We start from the raw sequence: 19,390 nt of genomic DNA, 5'->3' as shown, positions 1-19,390 counted from the left end.
GCTTCATTTCAGGGACTGCCAATGCCCATTTCAATAATCATTTAATCAGTCATATTTATTGAGCGCTTACTGTGTGCAGAGAGCTGTATTAAGTGTAGTGGGAGACTACAGTATAACAGAGTGGGTGGACACATTCCCTGCCCCATAAAGAGCTTACAGTCTAGTGGGGGAGACAGATGTTAATATAAACAAAATAAGTTATGGATAGGTACGTAGGGTGGATAGGGATGAGGGGAAGAACGGGTGCAAATCTAAGTGCAAGAGCAATGCGAAAGGGTGAGGGAGAAGAGGAAATAAAGGCCTAGTTGGAGGATTATTTACTCGATAAATAACTTTCAAGTTTAGCTTGGCCGTGAAACAGTGCAGTCTAGTGGAAAGAACACAGGCCTGGTGAGTCAGAGAATCTGGGTTCTAATCCCAGCTATACGACTTGTGTGTTGGATAACTTGGGCAAGTCACTCCACTCCCTCTGCGTTTCTGTTTCCTCATCTGTCAAATGGGGATTCAGTACCTGTTCTCCCTACTCCTTAGACTGTGATCCCCATATGGGACAGAGACTGTGTTCAACCTGCTTATTCTGTATCTACCCCAGCATTTAGTACAGTGCTTGGCACATAGTAAACCCTTAACAAATACTACTATTATTATTATTATCAATGATATTGATCTTATTATCATTGTTATTATTATTAGGCTATCCTGGATTTTGGATCACTGGGGCAATTTCCCCAGGATGGAATCCTTAGGGGACTATGTCACTCTTCATGACCGAGGGGGCAAACACTGGATGATTTGTCCTGAGCCCTGTTCCACCCAAGAAAAGACTCTATTTTCAGTCCTTTCTAAGGACATCCTCACCTCCATACTGCATATTCCTATACCCCAGTTAGGCTTGTTAATTGGATTCATGGAAATAGAGTGCTGTAATTATAGCCTATATTAAGCACTTATTATTACTAAGTACTGGAGTAGATAGATTCTAGATAATGAGATTGGATGTAGTCCCTGTCCTTCATGAGACACAATCTGTCATCACCATTTTATGAATGAGAAGACTGAGGCCCAGAGAAGTTAAATGACTTGCCCAAAGTCACATAGCAAGCTAGTGGCAGGTCTGAGACTTGAGCCCAGGTTTCCAGACTCCCAGTTCAGTGCTCTCTGGCTAAACAAAGCAGTGCTCAGTGAAATAGGATTTCCCATAGAAAATAATGCAAGGAGGGTTATTGCATTCCCATATCGAAAAAATCGACCCAAACTACACAAATTAATTTTTAAAGTGACAAAAATAGTTGCCTAATCAAATAGCTATGTAACTAAGTACCAATGCTAAAAGATTTTAAATTTTTTATGTCTACATAGGTAAATAATTTTCAAAGTGTATTCTTTCACAATATGTTCAGCAAAAAGGCACTTTGTGCTAATTAAAACACACCCACATTCATAGGTAGACTTGTTGTGGGCAGGGAATGTGTCTGTTCCTGTTGTACTGTATTCTCCCAAGAACCTAGTACAGTGTTCTGCTCACTGTAAGGACTCAATAAATACGATTGAATGCATATAGTTTCCTTATGTATATCATTTTCCTTAGTACTTGAAAAGGACATCACTGATGGTAAAATTCACCCGTTTGTGTGTGTGAAAAGGTCAGTGAAGGACCCCAAAATCTGGTGGCACTGTGCACACACCAAGTCATGTTGGTTGTTGCACTATGCGCTTTGCACTATTTTCACCTTACTGCTCTCAAGTAGACATGCAGCACTGTCTGAGACATGGGGTCTGACTAAATTTCACAGCCTCTTTGCATGATATCCTATCGTGCCATCTGATATTAAGTAGGTCACATAGGTGGCATTAGTGGAACTGTTCTAGAATTTGGATCTGGCATCTGTGTTAGATCTAGGTCATTAAACCAGTTCTGGTGTGTTCTTCTGGGAGTCCCCTCAGTCTTAAAGGCTGCCTGGAGGAAATGTTCCATAGAAACGCCCAATTACTCACACTGCAATAGGAAGATTTGTTTCCCAAAGTAGCTTGGAAACTAGTTTAGTAAAACAGATAATTTCTCCTTTCCGTAATTTATTTTAAAGTCTGTCTCCCCCTGTAGACTGTAAGCTCCTTGTGGGCAGGGATCATGTCTCCCAAGCAGTATTGACTGATTGATGGATTGTCTTTTTTAGACTGTAAATTCCTTGTAGGCAGGGAATATGGCTACCAACTCTGTTGTATGGTGTTCTCCTTAGTGCTTAGTATAGTGCTCTGCACACAGTGGGTGCTAAATAAACAACATTGATCGATTATTGATTAAACACCATTCTTGAGCTCTGAATCCGAGTCAAGGGGGAGAAGTGATTCTCTTTGATCAAGTGATCAATCAGTCAATAAATCAGTGGTATTTACTGAGCATTTGCTAAGTCCTTGGGAGAGTACAATACAACAGAGTTGGCAGATATGTTTCCTACCATACAACAAGCTTACAGTCTAAACAGTGAAGCCTATTGGAAAGAGCACATGCCAGAGAGTCAGAGGACTTGGGTTCTAATTCCAGCTCTACCATGTGTCTGCTGTGTGACCTTGGGCAAGTCACTTCACTTCTCTGTGTCTCAGTTACCTCATCTGTAAAATGGAGATTAAATCTGGCTAAATCGTACTTAGACTGTGAGCCCCATGTGGGGCAGAGTCTGTGTCCAACTTGATTAACTTGTATCTCCCCCAGCACTTAGAAAGTGTTTGGCACATAGTAAGCACTTAACAAGTACCACAATTGTAATTATTATCCAGAAAAAATTGTTTTGACTGGAGCACATAGGGAGCACATTCTGGGGCAAATGAGGAGGGTGGCTGCGAGGCACAAAGGAGCATCTGGAGTAGGAGTTGGTGGTGAGGTCTGGTGTCACACTCCTCCCCAGCATGGGTGAGGGGCCACTGCAGCCCACCACAGCAATAGATAGCTAGTTACATAGCTAGTTAACAAGCTCTTCACCTTGGTTCACAAGCTGTGATACTCCTATCCTTGATCTAACTGATGGTGCCAAGCCCACTAGAATAAGCTTACACCCTGAGGTCTCAGTGGCCAGAATGAGGATGAGAGGCGATATCGTACATCCTTCCATAGCCCGTGAATCCCTGAGACTAGATTACTGAGATTTAGAATTGAAACTGATTGAAGCTAATGGCACAGTTCCCCACAGATTTAACCTCAGACGAGCACAGCTGGTGGATATAAAAAAGAGGGGCCAATTTGATAGCCTCCTGCCAAATATACACAAAAGGACAGCTGTGGTAGATGCTTACCTAATTGAAATAGTATGATACGATCTCAGAGCTTAAAGTTCAGTTCTCAGAGAATGGACACATGCTATCCATAGGAATAAAATATGAGAAAGAAACCAATGATGGGATGATGGAAAAGGTCAGCCAGTGACAAGGCCAACCCTAAGTGGCAGAGATAATGATATCCATGTAACAATCTCATGCCTATTGAGTCTATAAATTTTATATGACCTATCAGTGAATCAAGTACTGCAGCCAAAGGTGTGCCACCAGCTCATTGTTTTCATCGATAACTCATCGTCAACTGGGGTCCTCCAGTGAGAGTTACCCATCCAAAATGTGTATGCTCCTTGTGGTTGGGGAACACTTCTAGACTGTGAGCCCGTTGTTGGGTAGGGACTGTCTCTCAGCTGTGTGACTTTGGGCAAGTCACTTAACGTCTCTGTGCCTCAGTTTCCTCATCTGTAAAATGGAGATGAAGACTGTGAGCCCCACGTGGTACAACCTTGATTACCTTGTACCCCCCTTCAGTGCTGAGAACAGTGCTTGGCACATAGTAAGCGCTTAACAAATACCAACATTATTATTATTATTATATGTTGCCAACTTGTACTTCCCAACTACTTAGTACAGTGCTCTGCACACAGTAATCGCTCAATAAATACGACTGAGTGAATGAATGTCTACCAACTCTGTTATACAATGTTCTCCCAAGCACTTAATGCAGTGCCCCGTACACAGTAAGTGCTCAATAAATGTGATTGGGTTATTTTCCTTTAGGATCCTCACAAGTCAGGGCATCGACCCCTTTCCCGTAGAGCCGTGTACAGCTAGCCTTGCCTAAACCAATACACATCCAAATCCCGTTCCCCTCCTGTGAGCCTCCACATCCACCTTCTATGCTGCCAGCCTCAGACCTTCTCCTCCCTGGCCCTGTTCCCAGCAGTGGCTACAAACTCCACCACCCTGGTGGTTGTTGTTGTCTTATTCTGTCGAGTCGTCTCTGACCCATAGCGACGCCACGGACACATCTCTCCCAGAACATCCCACCTCCATCTGCAGTCATTCTGGTAGTGTATCCAGAGAGTTTTCTTGGTAAAAATACAGAAGTGGTTTACCATTGCCTCCTTCCGCACAGTCAACTTGAGTCTCCACCCCAGACTTTCTCCCATGCCTCTGCTGCCCAGCACAGGGAGTTTTGACTTGTAGCAGTTTGCCTTCCATCATCATCATCAATCGTATTTATTGAGCGCTTACTATGTGCGGAGCACTGTACTAAGCACTTGGGAAGTACAAATTGGCAACATATAGAGACAGTCCCTACCCAACAGTGGGCTCACAGTCTAAAAGGGCGAGACAGAGAACAAAACCAAACATACTAACAAAATAAAATAAATGAATGGAATGGATATGCCTCTGCTTGACTCTCCCTCTCATAGTCAAGACTGGTAGAGAACAGGAAACTCTCCAGGTGTGACCCTAAGAGGGGACCGCCCTGGTAGCCAGGCAGAAAATAGTCTGGGGCAAATTGTTATTAGGGCAGCATGATCTTCTGGAAAGGGAGGCAGAAGTCACGACTCCTGGGTCCAGTTCTTTCACTGGCCTGCTCTGTGACCTGGAGTAGTGTTCCCCTTTCTGTACCTCAGTTTCTTCATGTGTAAATTAAAAGTGATAGTCCTTGCTTCTACCTACCATTCAATTATTTTCTGAAGACAAAGTCGCAAAGATAATGAAAGTGCTTAAAAAATATCCAAAGTACTATATCACCAATTAATGATTCTTGTCACCATGGTGCTTTAATTCTGTCACTATAAAAGTAGGAATGGATGCCTGGATGAATGATTTTGTTAGAATGCAAACCAGCTGATGCTTTTGTGTATTCCTTGAACTGACCAGAAGAAATTGAGAATTTCAGCTAAATGGGTTGGCCCTGTGACTATCTATCCACCATAATGCAGGTAGTTTTAAGCAAGGAATGTAGAGTCAAATTTACTAAGGGATTAAGTAGTGTTAAGTGCCTTATCATACAGAATAAATGGAAAAATGCAATATTTATGAGTGGGATAAATGAGGTCCTTAGACTTCATAATTTTACTCATTAGGACCTATTAGATTGTAAACTCCTGAACTCCTCCCAATAGATAGTAAAATCCTTGAAGGGCAAAGAACGTGTGTTTTGCTTCTGTTGTTCTTCCCAAGTGCTTAAGACAGTGTGCTACACTCAGCAGATGGTCAGTAATAAATATCATATATTGGAGCACTCATCTCAAGAACAAAAAAGCCGTGATTATCAGTATGCCATTTTTCAACAGTATTTCTTTGATATGTAAAGCAAAACTTAAGTTGATTTTTGTAGTAAATTGAAATTCTGAAATAGATATGTATTGATGCTATATAACTCACATTCACACACATGTGTATACAAACACACACTACAATTTCATTAAATAAATATATTGAAAAATGAGAAATATACCTCTCATTATGACTTGCATTTGGGAGACTGTCTACTTTCTAATTTACTGTTTCCAGAAAATGTGGGTTGAGTATTGTTTTTCATTTCTTCTGGAATTGTAGGTTCACATGCTCACATCGCTTTGAAACTGAAGGAGAAAAGGACCGTACATCCATCTTTCTTCCTTTCGAGACCACCCTGTTTACAGAGAAGTTATGGAGATGCTGATGAATGGCAGGGGATGCATTATATGTCTTCTGTTCTTCATGGGTAACCTAACAATAGCGGCAGAAATGCCTGCAATGGAGATTGAGATTCCACCAAGAGGTGATTTTAAAATTTGATAAAAAATTTGCCCTTTAATTGTGCTATTTTTAATTTTTTATATAAACTTCCCTACGTGCCATTCCTCTGAACTTTGTGATGTAGAGAACAGTATTCTATATCAATAATTTCACTGTGATTTTTTTATTGCATGGTTTTGACTCCCAATTTCATTGCTAAAATTATTCCTGAGAATTATGTGTTGTTGTCCTTTTGCCTAATTTCATACCATTTCACTTTGGAATCAAAGCCGATATCCAGAATAGAATGGGGAAATGTATGATTTAGGGTTTTGCTTAGTTGTATCAATGCTACAAATTTTAGATTATACTGCACTATTGCCAAAGGGGAAGCTGATGTGTAAACTGTGTTGTGGTAAAAAAAACCCTAAATATGAGAGCATGTAGTTGATGGTGTTCTACATCTTTGACTGGGAGGAGAAATGACACCCTGAAAATTTAAGATTGCAATTTCCCTTTTTTCTTTCATCTAGACACTTGCACAGACTCTTTGGCAGGTGAGGGTTTTCTTTCAGGCAGCCCTTGGTCTTTTCAAATAAATGAACTTAGTAATTATTCTGAGCAAAATTCTTTAAACCATATTTTTCATATTAAATAACCATTTATGAAAACTGATTTTTAAAATATGGTATTTGATGAAGGCTTATTTTTGTGCCAGGCACTGTACTAAGTGCTGGGAGAGATACAAGCTAATCAGGTTGGACATAGTCCCTGTCCCACAAAGGGCTCACAGTCTTAATCCCCATTTTACAGATATTATAATAATAATAATAATAATAATAATATGGTATTTGATGAAGGCTTATTTTTGTGCCAGGCACTGTACTAAGTGCTGGGAGAGCTACAAGCTAATCAGGTTGGACATAGTCCCTGTCCCACAAAGCACTCACAGTCTAAATCCCCATTTTACAGATGTAGCAATAATAATACTAATACTAATAATAATAATAATAATAGTATTTTTAAGTGCTTACTATGTGCCAAGCACTGTTCTAAGCACTGGGGCAGATACAGGGCGATCAGGTTGTGCCGCGTAGGGCTTACAGTCTCAATCACCATTTTACAGATGAGGTAACTGAGGCACAGGGAAGTTAAGTGACTTGTCCAAGGTCACACAGCAGACAAGTGGCAGAGGCAGAATAAGAATCCACGACCTCTGACTCCCAAGCCCTTGCTACTAGGCTATTCTGCTTTGATAATTTAAGTGACTTGCCCAAGATCACACAGCAGACAAGTTGCATAGCTGGGATTAGAACCCAGGTCCTTCTTACTCCCAGGCTCCTGCTCTATCCACTAGTCCATGCTGCTTCTCCAAATTCTGCTGATTTAAAAGGATACATTAAAATAAAATCAAAAGTCAAAGGGATTTATAAGATTTATTTACAGGAAAAAGTGTGCCAAAATTAGTACTGTTTTTTACAAGTCCTAATATAATAATAATAATAATAATAATAATAAAATAATAATAATAATAGTGATATTTGTTAAGCACTTACTATGTGCCAAGCACTGTTCTAAGCGCTGGGGTAGATACAAGATAATCAGGTTGCCCCACGTGGGGCTCACAGTCTTAATCGCCATTTTCCAGATGAGGTAACTGAGGCACAGAGAAGTTAAGTGACTTGCCCAAAGTCACACAGCTGACAAGCGGCAGAGCCGGGATTAGAACCCACGACTGCTGACTCTGACTCCCGAGCCCTTGCTCTTTCTGCTAAGCCACGCTGCTTCACTATATCTTAAATTTATGATTAGAGTGAGGAAATGTATGAATTATGTGTTTGCTTATTTATAGCAACACCATGATTTTGATTGTGTAGGGACATAGGACCAGTAAAGAGCTTGAGTTGATAGCTAGTCCCTTGTCTTTCCATCATTCCTCCAATTTCAGGCAGAATCCCAGTGACAAATATTATTGTTGAACTAACCAGACTGATGGAAATCTGCTCTATTTTTATCTCTAGAGAATGAGGTTCCCTTGCTAACTCATTTCCAGTGTTTAATAACTTGCACTATCAGGAACTCTTTCCTTGTGAATAATCGAAATCCTTCTTTTAGCAATTTAAACGATTTGCTCTGCTCTCAGTGGAGAAGAAGACTAGGTCATCAGAAATCTGCATATACTTTAAGATCTTCTTTAACAGTCTCTGGACCTTCTATATATTCCCGATTCCTTTAAGATTTCCAGATTGGGAAGATTCCCAGAGGCCGCTTAGCTAGTAATCACTCCCTCCAGTGAGACACTGGGATAACAGGTACAATACCTAGTGGGGAGGATACGTGAAAGGGTGGTGAGCCATAACTTTTCTCTCCTAAGGCCAGAGCTTAAATCCATGCCCCATGTAATAATAATAATAATAATGATGGCATTTATTAAGCGCTTACTATGTGCAAAGCACTGTTCTAAGCGCTGGGGAGGCTCGAAGGTGATCAGGTTGTCCCACGGGGGGCTCACAGTCTTCATCCACATTTTACAGATGAGGGAACTGAGGCCTAGAGAAGTTAAGTGACTTGCCCAAAGTCACACAGCTGACAATTGGTGGAGCCAGGATTTGAACCCATGACCTCTGACTCCAAAGCCCATGTTCTTTACACTGAGCCACGCTGCTTCTCTAGCAAAGTGGAACAAGAAGCTTCATGGTGCAACAGTAGTGAACTAGAAAGGAGACTTCAGGGTAAATTGGGGTACCTCCACGCCAAGGCTTAATTTGTGCCAGGGTTTGCCAGGAACTCAGCCGGGTCATCATCAATCATCATCATCAATCGTATTTATTGAGCGCTCACTGTGTGCAGAGCACTGTACTAAGCGCTTGGGAAGTACAAGTTGGCAACATATAGAGACAGTCCCTACCCAACAGTGGGCTCACAGTCTAAAAGGGGGAGACAGAGAACAAAACCAAACATGCTAACAAAATAAAATAAATAGAATAGATATGTACAAGTAAAATAAATAGAGTAACAAATATGTACAAACATATTTACATATATACAGGTGCTGTGGGGAAGGGAAGGAGGTAAGATGGGGGGGGAAGGGAGAGGGGGACGAAGGGGAGAGGAAGGGTCCTGTTATGGAGCTCTGCCATGTGGGACGGCAACCTTGTCCAGATAAACTTGTATCTACAATAAACCTTACAACAGTGCTTGACATATAGCAAGTGCTTAACATATACCATTAAAAAAAAAGATGGGTCTGATAGGATACATGGTTAGAAAAGCAAGCGGATATCAGAGACGTTATCTGAAAATAAGCCTTGGTGTGCTGTGTTCTTGAAATCAGTCCCCTGCTACTCCCCACCCACCGCCCCCCCCCCCCAAAAAAACCACCAAGAGCTCTATTAGGAGACTGATTCATCAATGAAAAGTTTTCAGTTTTGCCAGTACCCCTCCCCATAAAAATTAAGCACCATCAACACCTATGTAGATGTGATGTAGCTGCTCGATGTTGGAATAGTAGGAGAGTTGGGGGTAACCCTAGAAAAGAAAAGAGAACATGGTGGAAAGGCAAAATGAGGTGATAGGAGAGGAGAGTCATGAGCCCATAGTAGGGCCAGTCATCAGAGCAGCACTTCTAATGCTCATATAAACCCACTCAGTTTCTCTCCAGATTCCTCTATGCCCAGGCTAGAGAATGAAGGCACTAATTAAGAGACCCAAGTGCCCTAGTTAGAAGTGCATCCAAAGAGAAGTTTTCATCAGACACACATTGAATCTTTCCCCTCCTATATGTAATCCAGGTAGCTTTATTATTCCTATGCATTTTCACCTACTCCTCTCCCCAGTGCATTTTTACAGTCATAACTGAGAAAGAATGTAGGCAATACAAAGACTTCACTGTCAGAAGACCTCAATTGCATTGAGACCTACATTTTTCTTTGCACATTCTAAACATGTAATTTCTAGAGAAAATAATTGTTGTGAAATATTAAGGGAACATGACCTGCCTATTCATTTCGGAGATGCTAGAGCCCAAACGAGCAAATTCAACTGACTTGGGGAGCCAACCTGATTGTGAAAGTCGGGCGAATTTGTAGTTGGATTAATTTTGGAGAAAATAATTTATAATGCAAATATAATTTTTTGTAAATATGCAAATGTTGCTAATTTAATTCCATGAACATTTAGTCATTGCTGAGAATTCACATCCATGCAATTTAAGGGAGACTGAATTTCCCATTGACAGGTTGTTCACAAGGTACTAACTGTTATCTAAACAACTGCAGCCACCGTGAATCATCCATCATCATTTTTAGGTTTAATTAAAATGTGTTTATAAAATAATGATAACTGGTGAGCTGCTGTACTTCAAAGTAGCACAATTCAAATTCAAGGCCTACTCTGAGATGCACGAAACTGCATTTTTTTAATCTTACTGAAACCTACACCTACATATCATGCACTTACCTTCTCTAAAATATTAGTATCCTATTTAACTGCTAGAAATCAAATGAGACAATTATCTGTAGTAACTCAATATGCTGGTGAAGCCCAAGTTAACACATCAGAGTGGAACAATTTATTTGATTTCATTAGGTGGCATAGTCATGTCCTTTTGAATTAGACATTTGAGTTTAAGGTTGCTGCAGTGTTATAACATTTTCCCTTTTCCAGTAATTGTTTTAATGATCATGTTTGACAATGAACTTGTTAAGTATTGCCATAGTTAAATTAGCCCTGCTTTGAATGAAAAGTGTGTTCTATGCATTCATTCTTTTTTATATTTAGTTGAGCAAGTGCCGACAATTATAAAACAGTCAACAGTGCAGGTTGCATTTCCTTTCGATGAATATTTTTCACTTGTATGTGAAGCTAAAGGAAATCCAGAACCAAGGTGAGTATTTTTTAAATTTAGTTTCTTATAGATCAAAATTAACATTCAGTATCTCTGTAGCAATTCATACATTCATTCATTCATTCAATCGTATTTATTGAGTGCTTACTGTGTGCACAGCACTTTACTAAGTGCTTGGAAAGTACAATTCAGCAACAGATAGAGACAATCGCTACCCAACAATGGGCTCACAGTCTAGAAGGGGGAAGACAGACAACAAAACAAGTGGACTGGCATCAATGGCATCAAAATAAATAAATAGAATTATAGATAATACTAATAATAATGGTATTTGTTAAGCACTTACTATGTACCAAGCACTGGAAGTGCTGACCACAAGTGCTGTGGGGTGGGGAGGGGGATAGAGCAGTGGGAGGGACTAGGGGTGATGGGGAGGGGAGGAGGAGCAGAGGAAAAGGGGGGCTCAGTCTGGGAAGGCCTCCTGGAGGAGATGAGCTCTCAGTAGGGCTTTGAAGGGGGGAAGTGAGCTAGTTTGGCAGATGTGAGGAGGGAGGGCATTCCAGGACAGAGATACGATGTGGGCCAGGGGTCGATGGCGGGACAGGTGAGAATGAGGCCCAGTGAGGAGGTTAGGGGCAGAGGAGCAGAGTGTGCTGGCTGGGCTGGAGAAGGAGAGAAGGGAGGTGAGGTAGGAGGGGGTGAGGTGATGGAGAGCTTTGAAGCCAAGAGTGAGGAGTTTTTGCTTCATACGAAAGTTGATAGGCAACCACTGGAGATTTCTGAGGAGGGGGGTGACATGCCCAAAGCGTTTCTGTAGAAGGGTAATCTGGGCAGCAGAGTGAAGTATAGACTGAAATGGGGAGAGACAGGAGGTTGGGAGATCATAAAGGATGCTGATGCAGTAATCTAGTCAGGATATGATGAGTGATTGTACTAACAAGGTACCGGTTTGGATGGAGAGGAAAGGGCAGATCTTGGCGATGTTGTGAAGGTGAGACCAGCAGGTTATGGTGATGGATTGGATGTATGGGGTGAATGAGAGAGCAGACTCAAGGATGACACAAAGGTTGCGGGCTTGTGAGACAGGAAGGATGGTAGTGCTGTCCACAGTGACAGAAATGTCAGAGAGAGGACAGGGTTTGGGAGGGAAGATAAGGACATGCCATTGTATGTCTTATAGAACACCATTGTGTTCTATAAGATATAAGGCTATGAAGGATTTTATCTTCTTTCTATCATCTAATGTGTTCAGTAGGATAAAAGAACCGGGGCTCAACAGGGCATAGCAACAAAATTGAAAGAATCAATCAGTTCAATCAATTAATAAACAATCTGTGGGGTGCTGCTTTTTTCCTGGATGGGTTTAAGATTTTGTTTGGTTCTTATGGTCTGGGAGAGATTCAGATCAGAAGCATCTTGAACCACTGCCTAATCTATTCTGGCAGATTGTTCTCTTAATTTTGGTGCTTCTTTGATTATCCTACCCATAAATTGGTTCACTTGGGTGATTTCTCCTTGAGGGCAGAGGTTGTCCAGTTAATCAGTACATAGCATTGGTAGATTAAATTGACTGAGTCTTTCAGTTCTCTTGCGATGGGCTTTTGAGTCCTGGTTTTTTTCTCTTACTGAAGAGATGATTTCTTGCTTTTATAAATCAATCAATCAATTGATGGAATTTATCATTATTTTTTTCAATTAATGCTATTTATTAAGCACTTACTGTGTGCAGAGCACTGTAGCATGGCTCAGTGGAAAAAGCACGGGCTTTAGAGTCAGAGGTCATGGGTTCGAATCCCGACTCTGCCAATTTTCAGCTGTGTGACTTTGGGCAAGTCACTTCACTTCTCTGGGCCTCAGTTCCCTCACCTGTAAAATGGGGATGAAGACTGTGAGCCCCCTGTGGGACAACCTGATCACCTTGTAACCTCCCCAGTGCTTAGAACAGTGCTTTGCACATAGTAAGCACTTAACAAATGCCATCATTATCATTATTATTATTATTACTAAGTGCCTGGGAGAGTATAATACAATTGAGTTGGTAGACATAGTCCTTGCCCACCAAGAGCCTACAGTCTAAAGGGGGATACAGACATTAAAATAATTTACCAGTAGAGGAAGTGGGAAACTAAATGTATCTATCACCCATTTGACCTAGGGAGAAGTATTTTTGTACCTTCTCTGGTGAAAAGGTGGAATATGTGGAATATCTTGAAAATATGAAAGTTTTATAAATACATGGATGGACAGGTGGCTAGATAGATGAAGACACCTGCAACTGAACTGTAACAGAGATACACACAAAGATGACAGGATAATACCTTGTCATTGCAATTCTCTCAGGGACCCAAGATGAGCAAACCCCTTATTTAAGAGCAGCAGATGGGCTCAATTTAACCCTACCCTCTGGTAGTGCAGCACTCTTGCTACCCAGTACTTCAGGAAAACAAACTGCCCCAAAATCTTGAGTTTCCTGTCTGTCTTTGATTAGAGCCTGTATTCTAGTTCCAGCGGCAGATCCCATTCCTGAACTCTTATTAATGGAGTCTCCTGGGATGTTATCCAGGTGGAGAAGTCCCCACCTGCAGCTCAGTAGATTTCCATTCACTTTTCTTTTGACATTGGCAGAAGTTTGAAGCTAGCAAAGGTTGCTAATGGTTTTCCCAGAAGGGTCTCTGCATTAGCACATTTAGCCAGACTAGTGAAAGATGTTCATCCATACATTCTAATAATAAGGTTTATTATGCATAATAATTATATAATAATATAATATTATTATAATATTATGAATAATAGAGTTTGAGAAAGAGGAAAATTGGTTTTCTGTCATAGCCCTTCTAACTAAAGCCACTAGGTTAACTATTCTAAGATTCAAAGTCTCAGTGCTTGCTGAATTGTCTTAACCTAGCTATCTGTCTGGCTGCTCATCAATCAATCAATTAAGTGCTTACTGTGTGCAGAGCACTGTGCTAAGCTCTTGGGAATGTACAACATTACATGTAACAGACAAGCATACAGTCTAGAAGGGGATACAGACATTAATATAAATAAATAAATTATGGATATGTACATTAAGTGCTTTGGGGTTGGTGGCGGAGGTGGTCAGTCAGTAAGTCATATTTACTGTGTGCAGAGCACTGTACTAAACACTTAAGAGAATGCAATATAATAGACACATTCCCTGCCCATAACAAACTTACAGTCTAGAGGGAGAGACAGATATTAATATAAATAACAGAAAACTGCTGTGGGACTGGGAGAGTGGATGAATAAAGGGAGCAGGTCAGGACTACACAGAAGGGAGTTGAAGATAAGGAAAAGAAGGCCCAGTGAGGGAAGGTCTCCTGGAGGAGATGCACCTTCAATAATGAAGGGAGCAATTCAGGGCGACACTGAAGGAAGTGGGGAAAAAAGGAAATGAGGGCTTAGTCAGGGAAGGCCTCTCAGCAGAGATGTGCTTTCGATAAGGCTTTGAAGGTGGAGAGCATAATCGTCTGTCAGATATGAAGAGGGAAGGTGTTCCAGGCCAGAGGCAGGATGTGGACAAGAGGTTGGCAGCGAGATATACAAGACAGACGTACAGTGAGTGGGTTGGCATTATAGGACCAAATGTGCAGGCTGGATTGTAGTAGGTAAATAGCGAGGTGAGGTAGGAGGGGGCAAGGTGATTGGGTGCTTTAAGCTGATGGTGAGGAGTTTCTGTTTTATATGGAAGTGGATGGGCAACCGCTGGAGGTTTTTGAGGAGCGGGGAACCATAGACTGAACTTTTTTGTAGAAAAATGATCTGGGCGGCAGAATGAAGTATGGACTGGAATGGGGAGAGACAGGAGGCAGGGAGGTCAGTAAGGAGGCTGATAGAGTAATCAAGGTGGGCTAGGATGAATGCTTGGATTAATATGGTAGCAGTTTGGATGGAGAGGAAAGGATGGATTTTAGTGATGCTGTGAAGATTGATCTGACAGGATTTTGTCCTAGATTAAATGCATGGGTTGAATGAGAGAGAGAAGAGTCAAGGATAATGCCAGTGTTATGGGTTTATGAGACAGGAAAGATCATGATCCTTTCTTTTCCAGGTTGTAACTCTGCCTCCCACCCCTGACTGTGAGAGTCCCTTAAGGCTCAGTTCTGGGTCACCCTTCTATTATGATAATAATAATAATAATAATAATAATAATAATAATAATAATAGCATTTGTTAAGGCCTTACTATCTGCCAAGCACTGTTCTAAGCACTGGGGGTGATACAAGGTAATCAGGTTGTCCCACATGGGGCTTACAGTCTTGATCCCCATTTTACAGATGAGGTAACTGAGGCACAGAGAAGTTAAGTAACTTGCCCAAGGTCACACAGCTGACAAGTGGAGGAGCTGGGATTAGAACCCATGACCTCTGACTCCCAAGCTCGGCCTCTTTCCACTGAGCCACGCTGCTTCTCCATCTATTCTTCATCTACATCCAATTGCTTGGAGAACCCATTCTCTCCAATGGCTTCAACTACCATCTCTATGCAGAAGATTGCTAGATCAACATCTCTAGTCCTCATCTTTCGCCTTCTCTGCAGTTTCATATTTCCTTCTCCCTTCAGGACATCTCTACTTGGATGTTCTGCAGACAAGCAAACTTAACATGTCCAAAACAAAACTCCTCATGTTCCCTCCCAAATCCTGTCCTCCCCATGACTTTCCCATCAGTGTAAGCAGCACTTCCATCTTCCCTGTCTCACAAGCCTGTAACCATGACATTATCCTCAGCTCATCACACATTCAACCCATAAATTGAATCTGTCACCAAATTCTGTGAGTTTTACCTTCACAACATTTCTAAAATCCCTTTCCTCTCTTCTCCTGAAATTTCCCATCACTGTAGATGGCACAACCATCCTTCCCATCTCACAGGCCCACAACCTTGGTCACCCTTAACTCTGCTCTGCTCTCTCATTCACCCCACATGTCCAATCTGTCACCAAATCCTGCCAGTTTCACCTTCACAGCATCGCCAAGATCCACCCTTTCCTCTCCATCCAAACCGTTACCATGTTAGTATAGTCACTCATCTTATCCTGACTGGACTACTGCATTAACCTCCTTTCTGACCTCCCAACCTCCTGCCTCTCCCCACTGCAGTCCATACTTCACTCTGCTGCCAGGATTACCTTTCTACAGAAAATCTCCAGTGGTTGTCTATCAACCTCCGTAACAAACAAAACTCCTCACTATTGGCTTTAAAGCTCTCCATCACTCACCTTTTTACCTAACCTCCATTCTCTTCTTCTGCATCCCAGCCCACACACTCTGTTCCTCTGGTGCTAAACTTCTCACTGTGCCTCAATCTCGCCTGTCTTGCTGCTGACCCCTGGCCCACGTCCTTCCTCTGGCCTGGAACGCCCTCTCTCCTCAAATCAGCCAAACAATCACTCTTCCCCCCATCAAAACCCTACTGAATGAGCATCTCCTCCACGAGGCCTTCCCAGACTAAGCCCCCTTTTCCTTAGCCCCCCTCCCTTATGTGTCACCTTTGCTCTCCCCCCTGCCTCACAACACCTATGTATATAAATATAATTCTATTTATTTATATTGATGCCTGCTTATATGTTTTGATATCTGTCTCCCCCCACCAGACCGTAAGCTCGTTGTAGGCAGGGATTGTCTCTCTTTATTGCTGTACTGTACTTTCCAAGCACCTAGTGCAGTGCCTCTGCACACAGTAAGTGCTCAGAAAATATGATTGAATGAATGAATGGATGAATAAAATCTGTCCTTTCCTCTCCAACCAAACTGCTACTATGCTATTACAAGCACATATCCTATCTCTTCTTGACTATTACATCAGCCTCCTTGCTGACTTCCCTGCCTCCTGTGTCTCACCTTTGAAGGTGGGGAGAGTGGTACTCTGTCAGTTATGAAGAGGGAGGGAGTTCTAGGCCAGAGGAAGGACACGGGCTAGTGTCAGTGGTGAGATAGATGTGATTTAGGTACAGTGAGTAGGTTGGCACTGGAGAAGATCTCTGAGTGGGCTCAGTTGTGGTACGAAAGCAGCGAGGTAAGGAAGGAGGAGAAAAGGTAATTGAGCACTTTAAAGCCGATGGTAGGACTTTGTATTTGATGTGGATGTGGATGGGCAACTACTGAAAGTTTTTGAAAAGTGGGGAAGCATTGACTGAACTTTCTTAGAAAAATGTTCTGGTCAGCAGAGAGAGTTTAAGAACTGGAGTGGGGAGAGACAGGAGGCAGGGAGGTCAGTGAGGAAATGCATTTTATTTTGGGCACAAATTGATTGTTTACATATTGCTACATATGGTTATTTTTTGGCAAATTGGCATTGTAGATCTGTATTCTCATGCTCTTGATTCTGCCAGTGGGAAGAAAATTGATTTCTACTCTGATTTATAGTTATGGTGCTTTTTGAGTGCTTAGTTGTGCCAAGCACTGAGATAGATACAAATAATCAGACTATTGCATTAAAAGTACCTCAGTCACCTAAAAGAGTTAAGATATTTCCCACAAGTCCACACACTTTACTGGTTTCTTGCCAGCAGCAACTGATTTTATGCTCTGTCTCATTTCTTAAATCTCCCCTTGCCTAGTCAGCAGTTTGGTGTTTATTGGGGATTCTGGTCTGTTTTCTACTTCTGTACTATATTATATGTAATTGTTGGATGTGATTTGATAAATGTTTTTATTATTTAATGAAATTCCCCATCATATACATAACACCCCTATTTTTAAAACATTTTGAAAGATACACGGTAGATTGTGGTTTTTACTTAAGTTTTCTATTATCTTTTAGTTTTCATTGGACAAAGAATGGAAACCCCATTGATCTACTCTCTGACCAGCGGATCATTGTATCAAACAATTCAGGAACATTTAGGATTCCAAATGAGGGAAATGTAGCTGACTTTCAAGGGAAATATCGCTGTTTTGCTTCAAATAAATTAGGAACTGCCGTGTCTGAAGAAATTGAATTTATCGTCCCAAGTAAGTTTCTCAGATTAAAATATACTTGTATTGTAATTGTCATCTTTATTGAGGACCTTGGTGGACTGAATATTGAGTAAGTACTGAACACTAAGGTGCTGTATGAGGATCAAATCATCTACAAATGATCAATTTAAACTAAACGTGCATTGTCTCAATGACTCTGAAGCTTACACTGAATATTTTATTGGTGCAGTATAGGTCTCATTTAGTATCCAGCAAATTGAATTTTATGCTCATTGTACTTGGTTATTCTTCAAACTCTAAGCATTCTTTTTCCATACTTCAGTCATTTTATTCAATCATGAACTCTATGTGCATAGAATGACTAGGTGCATCCTATTTTTTCACTGCTCTACTTTCATGTGTATATGAGGGAATAGTTGAGCAAAAGAAAATACCTCTTTCTTTACAGGGTAGCCTGCTTCCACTCCAGCAAGTGATGTAGAGAGTTGAGTAATTCCCCAAACAATTGAGACCACAGTTCATTATTACTGAGGAAAGAGAGGTGGATTGGAACCAAATGATTTTATTTTGTCTACGTAGACAATCATAGGTTGAGGCCATATGGACCAAAACAGGCATCCGTATATGGTCAAATCATTTCCAGTTGATTTGCAGCAATGGGTTTTTATTGCAGTTTAATCAGATTATCTGCAGGAAGTTATTTGTTTGAGACAATGCAAGAAGGGATTTATTCAATTAGAGTACATCCTTGAGCCTGGTTCTGATTGGCCTAGGTGTATGCCTGATTGACACTTCACATCTGTCCATTTCAACTTCCCCACTGCCCTTTTCTTTCTAGAAAACAAAATGTTTAATAACTGGAAATATGTTCACTATATTCTTTCTCTGTTCTCAATATAACTATCTTGCTAAACTAAAATGCTGCCCAAAGATCACCTGGTATATTGTTTAAAATTAAGCACATTAAGTGGGTAGCATAGAATTATTTGTGAATTGAAAAGTGGGCAAATTTCTTCCCTTCTAAGAACTGTCCATGCAGCTCATTCCTTTGCTTTTCCTGCATTTTGTCTCCTTATGAAGTAATTAATTTATTTTCATGCTTTTCCTCAACCTGAAATCTTTCAACATTTCTGGTTCTGTCCTCCCACTTCTCGCACTACTTCTCCTCTCCCCAACCTTGAAAACATATGACAAATGCAGTTCCTCAATATAACAGCAACAGGAGAGCTGGAAGTGAGAGGGAGGAAAAGATCCAGAAAACCCCTCTTCTCCCCACTCCTCCAGCCAAAACACATGACTGGGTTCAGGCAGTTAAGCAGATATCAGAGTTCTCAGGGCAGACCTTGGAGGAAGACAAGTTGCATGTTGCTTCACAGATATTCTCCCGTCTTCCTGGCACTTTCCCCATTTCTTTAGTGCCATGGATTTGGTTTTCCCGTTGTTGATTCAGATGTAAAACATAGATTTACAAAAACAATTTATCCACTCAAATATATGCTTATTTAATGCAGTCCCATCCCATCTGAGCACCTGCTCTACTTTTGTATTATTGAGTCCAAAACTGAAGCCAAAGCAGTAAATTGAAAAATGCTTTT

At 41.2% G+C, this 19,390-nt stretch overlaps 1 protein-coding gene across 6 annotated transcripts in view; it reads left to right on the top strand.

Annotated features, from left to right (window-relative positions):
- CHL1 (cell adhesion molecule L1 like) overlaps positions 1-19,390 on the top strand; it is a 217,082-nt gene that overhangs the window by 104,198 nt on the left and 93,494 nt on the right. For all 6 annotated transcript variants that reach the window (XM_038771645.1, XM_038771644.1, XM_038771648.1 and 3 more), the window contains exons 3-5: positions 5,845-6,049; positions 10,786-10,891; positions 17,638-17,828. In XM_038771645.1, coding sequence (XP_038627573.1) covers positions 5,938-6,049; positions 10,786-10,891; positions 17,638-17,828 — 409 coding nt within the window. In that variant the 5' untranslated portion in view covers positions 5,845-5,937. The remainder of the gene's footprint in view (positions 1-5,844; positions 6,050-10,785; positions 10,892-17,637; positions 17,829-19,390) is intronic.

The sequence above is a fragment of the Tachyglossus aculeatus genome, chromosome X1, assembly GCF_015852505.1.
Source record: "Tachyglossus aculeatus isolate mTacAcu1 chromosome X1, mTacAcu1.pri, whole genome shotgun sequence".
In the NCBI taxonomy this organism is placed as follows: domain Eukaryota; kingdom Metazoa; phylum Chordata; class Mammalia; order Monotremata; family Tachyglossidae; genus Tachyglossus; species Tachyglossus aculeatus.
The sequence above is the reverse complement of the archived record's forward strand: the minus strand, read 5'-3'. Positions and strand labels throughout refer to the sequence as shown.